The 7717-nt window shown below is 53.4% G+C and overlaps 1 protein-coding gene across 11 annotated transcripts in view; it reads right to left on the bottom strand.

The window, feature by feature from the left end:
• Positions 1-560: 560 nt before the first annotated feature.
• TSPAN15 (tetraspanin 15) overlaps positions 561-7717 on the bottom strand; it is an 86401-nt gene continuing 79244 nt past the window's right edge. For all 11 annotated transcript variants that reach the window (XM_084997146.1, XM_084997151.1, XM_084997147.1 and 8 more), the window contains 3 exons: positions 3789-3836; positions 1757-1873; positions 561-1364 (listed from right to left, as the gene is read on the bottom strand). In XM_084997146.1, the coding sequence (XP_084853272.1) occupies positions 1215-1364; positions 1757-1873; positions 3789-3836 (315 nt within the window). In that variant the 3' untranslated portion in view covers positions 561-1214. The remainder of the gene's footprint in view (positions 1365-1756; positions 1874-3788; positions 3837-7717) is intronic.

Here is a 7717-nt window from a genome sequence, read left to right as displayed (position 1 = left end):
ACCCACGCAGGTCCTGCTTCCTCCAGCAGGGGGCGACAGGCACCACCCTTTGCTAGTCCTCCTGCTGTGTCCAGCCCCACCCAGGCCCTGGGGACAATGAGCTGTTTACAGAGAAGAGTGGCTCCAGGTCTATAGCCTAAGGCCGCGGGTGGGTTGTGGGCATTGCTGCTTCTGGCTGCTGACTAGTTTCCAGAGGAGGAACCTCAGGCCATAGGTGGCTGGGGCTCAGCTTCCCTGTCTGTAAAATGAGTTATCATCTCTGCCTGCTTCCCTGAGGTTTCCCACAAGTGAATTGCTAACAGGCAGGACAGGCACAGGAGGCTCCAGGCCCAGCCCATAAGCACAGCCTAAAAAGCCATTTCCTAAGAATGAGAGAAGCCGTTCCAACCTGGGAGCTGGCAGCCTTAGTTGATCTTCTGGGCCTCAGTGTCCCAGACTGTCCCAAATCTGGGCTCCAGGATGGCTCTCCTTCAATCTTCTCACAACAAGAGGCTTCCAAGCCCACCGTGAGGCCTTCCTCACTGCCCCTGACCCAAACAGTGAAAATGAAGCACCAGGAAAAAAAAAAAAAAAATCACATCTTTATTGTTTGATTAATAAACTGGTTTGGAGGGGCAAGAAAGGAACAGGGGAAGTTGAGGCGGGTGGGGGTGGAGGATCCAGCTTTGATTAGTCAGAAACTCCTGTTAACTGTGTACAAAACGAATGTTACAAAAATCACATAAAAAATAGGGTCAGCAAAGCAGCAGCCCTGAGGAGGGCTCAAGGCACTGGGGAGTCTGAGAAATGGGCCCCATGTGGCCTCAGGGGTAAGGCTGAGGAACAGGGCCCCGGGGGATGCTCCTCTCCCCTCCTTCAGCACGGGGCACTCAGGCTCCCCTCCCTCTCGGATGACAAAACTGCCCTCAAAGGGACACAAACAGCAAGGCGAAGGCACTATCAGAAGTGAAACGGGCCCTGAGCCCAGCGCCGAGCTCCCCCTTCCCAGGGGGCCCAAGCCTGGAGAAGGGACACCCTGCTCCCCACCCCCCATCAGCACAGGTGGCACAGGGTCCCAAGGTGACCTGGGAGCCCTGAGTGAATACAGCCAAGGCTTCAGTCAGTGCCGAACATGGAGAGAGGGGCTGCGGTCCTGTCCGGCCCCCACGACGTGGCCTGAGCCGAGCTGTCCTTCTGTCACGGTCCTTCTGGAGCCGCTGCCCCAGGCCACAGCCCTAATTGGGGTAGCACATGCAGCAGCCTGCACCTGCTGCCTCCGCACTGGGCTTGACGCCAGGCCCCAGGAGCCCGTCGGTGACAGAGTGCTCCATGATGATGTCCTCCACGCGGGTGATGTACAGGAATGTCAGCAGCACCCCCAGGAACTGAGGGGTCGGGGTGGCAGGAGTGAGAGCCTGCTGGGGATCTAGGAGGCCCCCCATGCAGCCCCAGCCCCCGCCATCCCAACATCCCCAGCCTGGGTCCCCCTCTGCCCTTCCCAGGAGATCCTACACACCCTCCCTGGGCCCTACCATTAGAGGCCCTTCCATTCTGGGAGTCCAGTCTCCACCCCAGCTGTGTCCCTACCTGGCCATTCACCCTCCCCTTCCAGCCACCCAGCGCCCCCAGGGTGAGCCCAGATTGCTGGTACAAGAGCCCCCCTCACTTCAGCCCCTGGTCCCCTCTCTTCACTCTGTAGTCCCCAAGCCACACGTTCTCTGAACCCTCAGGCTGCCCACCCCACCCCCACGCCCTAAGGGAGGGAGGAGCAGCCCACCTGGGGCAGCAGGATGCCCAGCAGGAGCCCGGCCATGATGGTGTAGTTGTCCATGAACCAGATGAGCACGGCGTTGGTGCAGCCCCGCACGTAGATGATGTTCTGCACGCTGAGGCGCTGCACGGGGAGGAGGCTGGCTGAGCCCTGGCCTGGGAGCCCGGGACCCAACTCCGCCACGCTCACTCCGGGTCCCTCAGCCTCTCTGGGCCTCAGGTTCTCACAGGCAACGCGAGAAGGTGGCTCTAGACCACCAGGTCTCAACAGGAGGTACTGTTTCCGAGAGGGCACTGCGGTGCTTCTGGGTGCCACAGCTATTGGGGGTGGGGGCTGAGGGACTGCGGAACTCAGGGCAATCCTACTCCATGAACAGCTGCCCAGCCTCCCTGCCTCTTAGATGCCCAGTGGACATCTGGGTGGAGGAAAACCCATCCATAACGATTTGAGCCCAAAGCCTAACTCCAGGGACATATAAAAACCAAAATGTTTTCTGTGTGGTTTTATTATACACTGAATTCTGCGGAAATAGTATTAGGTAAACTAAGGAACAATTACACTTTATTTTCTTTAGAGCATTTTTTTTTTTTTTTTTTTTGGCTGTGTCCATGGCATGCAGAGGTTCCCAGGCCAGGGACTGTAACCAGTACTACAGCGGCAAATGCAGCCACAGCAGTGACAACACTGGGTCCTTAACTCACTGAGTCCACAAGGGAACTCCTGTTCGGAACTTTACCAAGAATTGGTCACCATTTTTATTTTTATTTTTATTTTTTATTTTTTATTTTTTTTGTCTTTTTGCTATTTCTTTGGGCCGCTCCCACGGCATATGGAGGTTCCCAGGCTAGGGGTTGAATCGGAGCTGTAGCCGCCAGCCTACACCAGAGCCACAGCAACGCCGGATCCGAGCCACGTCTGCAACCTACACCACAGCTCACGGCAACGCCGGATCGTTAACCCACTGAACAAGGGCAGGGACCGAATCCGCAACCTCATGGTTCCTAGTCGGATTCGCTAACCACTGCGCCACGACGGGAACTCCCGGTCACCATTTTTAAAAACCATGAAAATGGCAAAGATATACCCATGGTATGCAAGTTTCCCACACAACATCCTCACCCAGGTATCACCTGCGCCTGGCAGTGCCAATGCCCGGCCACTTTGCTGGGTCTCATGCTGTATCTATCTAGCCTCTGAGCATATACACGTTGAAACACATTATGCAGCTGTAAGTTGTTTTATCTTATTTCTTCATTATGTTACCTGTTTTGGAACTGGGTGTGTAGGTAGGTTATATTATCTGTGATTTTCATTTCAGAATAATAAACAGGGCATTACTGAGTGTTTATTATAAAAACGGGCCACTGGGTCTGATGGCTGGAGAACCCCTGGTGGCCTATGATTTTCCATCTTAAATGTGTGTCCCGATCACCTACTGTGCCCCACCAAGAACATGCATTTCTAGCAAGTTCCTAGGGGCTGCTGTTGCTGCTGGTCCCTCGACCTCACTTAGAGAGAACCACTGCTCAGAGGCATCTCAAATCGCCATTATCTTTAGGTCCCTTCTCGGTGCCACCTCAGCTTCTCTCCCAGGCCAAGGAGATGTCCAGGAAGCTGACCCAGGAGGGACCCTCTGGAGGCCGTCATCCCCCAGAGACTCCTGACTCCCAGCCTGAAGGAGCCGGTGTGAGCTGTCTGCACAGTGGCAGCCCCAAGGGCAGAGGCAGGCTGGTGCTGAGCGTGGCTGGGCACAGGGACATGCAGGAGGCCCTGGTGAGGGCAGGGTGGCATCACACACCTGGTGCTAGGCAAACCCTGGCAGCCGCCTCTCCCAGCCTGGGGGGACCCTTGGCTCCATGAGTCCTTCCGTGTCTGGGTAGGGGTGGAGAACCCTGGCAGTCCTTGCTCCTGTTCACAGCCAGGAAGGTTGGGGAATCTCAGTGGCCAGAAGCCTCACCCCCTGCAACCCCTCTGATCACCCTGGGGATCGGGCAGGAAGAGCAACCTTTCTGGAGGAAAGAGATTTCAAAGACATTACCTCCTTGTCAATAGTTTTGTAGCCACACATGGTGTTGACAACTTCTGTCTGAAACAGAAATGAGTGTTAGCTGACATGTACATGGTACCCGCTGTAGAAAACACCTGTCCCCCCACCCCCTCTCAATTTTATGGATGAAAGAACTGAGGCACAGAGTGTTGCACTGTCCCCATCACACTCAGTGAAGTTAGTGAAAGACAAACATCATATGATATCACCTATATGTGAAATCTAAAATAGGATACAAATGAACTTATTTGTAGAACAGAAACAGACTCACAGACTTTAAAAAACTTATGGTTACCCAAGGGAGAGGGTGAGAGGGAGGGACTAGGGGTTTGGGACTGGCATATGCACACTGAGGTATATGGAATGACTGGCCAACAGGGACCTGCTGTATAGCACAGAGAGCCCTAGCCAGTATTCTGTGATGATCTGTGTGGGAAAAGAATCTGAGAGAGAACAGATATGTGTATATGTATGACTGCGTCACTTTGCTGTATAGCAGAAATTATCACGGCCTTGTAAATTAACTACGCTTCAATAAAACTTTTTAAAAAATAGAGAGAGAGGCGGTGGTGGCAGAGAATTGCACGGTCCAGCGTGGATGGAGCTGAGGTTCTCACCCAGGCAGCCTGGCTCGAGTCTGCATCTTAAGCTCCTGCCTCCAAAAGATGCCCAGGGAAGAAAGGCGGGAAGGTGAGTCCCCTGGTGCTTGGGTGTGATGACCACACAGCCTAGGAACCCGGAGGAAAGGGCACTGCCCCAGGATCCTCCCTTGCAGTGGCCCTGGAGGCCCAGCTTTGCTGATATGGTCACGTCCTTTTCTGAGATCAGGGCCAGGCTGCTCCTGCTCTGCTGAAGGAAAACCCCAGACCACAGCCAGGCCCCTGGCCAGCTGAGGTTTACCTGAGGTCAAGGCCAGCCTTTGACCCCGCTCCCCTGCCCTGCAGAGAGTCACCTCACCAGTGGAAGTGCCACCCCAGCTCCTTCCTGGAAAGAGAGCTGCTCTCTGGGCAGCTGACTAATCCAGGCACAGGAAAAGCTGTGGTCGGCCCCAGACCCAGCAAATCACTTCCCAGCAGACCTGTCACCGGGCTGGCAGGGGGACTTCCCATCGCTGCCTGAGCCCTTGTGCTGTCTCCTCAATTTTGTAGAAAATGAGAGGAAGCTGGCAGACGCCACAGCCGCAGCAACATGGGATCTGAGCCGCATCTGCAACCTACGCCACAGCTCACGGCAACGCCGGATCCTTAACCCACTGAGGGAGGCCAGGGATGGAACCTGCATCTTCATGGATACTAGTTGGGTTCTTAAGCTGCTGAGCCATCATGAGAACTCCTCAATAAGGATTTGTTGAATGAATGAATGAAAAGATTCTTTGGTCTCTTTCATAAAGCAACAGTGATCTGAGAATGTACCGCTGGGGCTGTTTTGAATATAAAGTGAGATATACACACAAAGTGCCCATCCCAGGGACGGGCATATGGCAGAACACAGGGACGCTGCCTGGAGTGACTCTGGACACAATTCCAGTCCCTGGGAGGCAAGGAGGGCTACCTACTCTCCATCCAAAAGGGTGGGTTGAACATCAGTCCTCATCTAGATCAGTGTAAACATCACCCCACCCCTCATCCAGCTGAGAGGCCCGAGTGGAAGTGCTTTGGCTGCCACTCAATCTGGACTTTTTAAACTTAAAAAAATGGAATTTGAATTAAAAAAAAAAGGGCACAGGGTCTGGTGTGTGTGCAAAATACCCTCCCTCAGTCTAGATTGTCCCCCAGACGCCCTCAGACCCAAAATACCCAACATCCACGTCACATGGGTCGGTGTTTGCGGCTCCTCTGGGCCATGAACATGACCCCCATGGGGAGGGGCAGGCCTGGGGAGCAGGTGCACGAGTGCATGATGGGAGCAGGTGCTTCCGCCTTCATTTGTTCATTCATTCAGTCACTACTGAGCAAATGTTGAGCACCCATTGTGTACCACTCTCCATCCCAGGTGTTGGGAATACAGAAGAACAAAACTAAGTCCTTGCCTTCATGGAACAGAAAATGAACATAACAAATAAGTAAACTATATGGTATGTAAGGTGACAAGAGTAAGCTTACTCTTTACAGTGCTTCCAGCCTTGGAGATAGAACCACCCCTGCCCTCAGGAAACAGACATGTAGTGGCAGAGGCCTCCCTTACACCCAGAGCCCACGGCTCTTTTCTAGGCTCCCTGGGGTGGGGGGAACACACCTAGATATCTAGGTAAACATCCTTCTGGGTGTTTTTCAATGAAATTAACTTTTTTTTTTTTTGCAGGCTAGGGGTTGAAGTGGAGCTATAGCTGCCGGTCTATGCCACAGCCTCAGCCATGCCAGATCCTTAACCTGCTGAGCGAGGCCAGGGGTCAAACCTGCATCCTCGTGGATACTAGTCAGGTTCGTAACACACTGGGCCATGACAGGAACTCCTGAGATTAACATTTACATCAGGAGACTGAGTAAAGCAGATGACCCTCCCATGTGGGTGGGCCTCATCCAATCAGTTGAAGGCCCAAATAGAACAAAAAAGGCTGCCCTTCCCTCAAGTAAGGGTGACCTCTTCCTGCCTGACTTCAAACCTGCACTAAAACATCAGTTATTCCTGGGTCTTGAGCCTACCAGCCTTAAACAGGAACTACACCATCAGCTCTCCTGGTTCTCTGGCCTTTGGACTCAGACTGGACCTAAACCATTGGTTCTTCTGGGGTTCTAGCCTGCTGACTCACCCTGAAGACCTTGAGGCTTGCCTGCCTCCATAATTCTGTGAGCCAGCTTCGTATAATAAATCTCTTTACACGCACACACACACACACACACACCCTATTGGTTCTGCTTCTCTGATGAATAAGCCAGCGAGTCCCTTCCTGAGTGGGACCCTGTACTCATGTAATGCTGGTCACTGTGAGGGTATGAAGGCCTGGTCCCATGCCCCAGTAGAAAACTGTGAAGGATCATCCTAGATCACCCCGCAGATGCAGCTGAGCACCCCAATGAGACGGAATCATTGCTCAGCCCAGCCCTGCTTCCATCACCTCCCTTACAGGGGCCGGCCCTGAGCGCACCTCCTGCTAAGCCTCCTGCTCACTAACTGGCATCTCAGAGCCCGCTTCCTGCACAGCATGACCTGTGACACCTGGACCACCCCGCTAACCCCTAACCAGACTCCCCACAACAGCCAGGGTAGTCCTGGTAAATCCCAAGTCAGCTCTGCCATAGGTCATTAAAGCTCTGTCACTTGACTCCTTGACACTCAAGGGAATCAAAGTCCCGACCCTGGCCTTTGGAGCCCCATGATCTTCCTGACTTCGTCTGCCACCATCCCCCCCCGACGCTCGCTCTGCTCCAGCCACACTGGTCTCTGCACTGTTTTGCAAACTCACCAGGGCAATTCCCACCTCAGGGCCTTTGCACTTGCTGTTCTCTCTACCAGGATTGCCTACCACCAGATACACCTGGCTTATTCCTTCACTTCCTCCAGTGTTTACTGAGCACCCACCTTCTCAGTACCTAAATTTGCAACACTCCAAGCCCCTGCTTTGTTTTTCTCCTTAGCCATGTATTACCTCCTAGCATACCATCTCTTTTGCTTATTTATTTTGCTTGTCGGTTTTCCCCACTAGAAGGTCAGCTCCATGCAGGCAGTGAGTTCCCTGTATGTTTTCTGTATACTCAGAACCTAGAACCGCATCTGGCCAGGTCCTCAGTAAATACTTGTGGAATGAATGAGTGAACAAATACAAGCTGGGCTTCCACGTCTCAACCTGGACATTCAGGTGTCACTGCCCTGGGTGATGAAGTTTGGGATCATTCCCCACAGGCCACTCTGAAAACCCTGGGCTCCACCCCAGCACTCCCCCTGCACAGAGAGCTACCCTAAAATGGCAGCTACAATTTCTA

The sequence above is a fragment of the Sus scrofa genome, chromosome 14 (genome assembly GCF_054392235.1).
Source record: "Sus scrofa isolate SSC_HxYL_T2T_F1_AM1 chromosome 14, Sscrofa_HxYL_maternal_Yorkshire_Landrace_v2.0, whole genome shotgun sequence".
NCBI classification, from domain to species: Eukaryota; Metazoa; Chordata; class Mammalia; order Artiodactyla; family Suidae; genus Sus; species Sus scrofa.
Note: the sequence above shows the minus strand (reverse complement) of the source record. Positions and strands in the feature narration are given on the sequence as shown.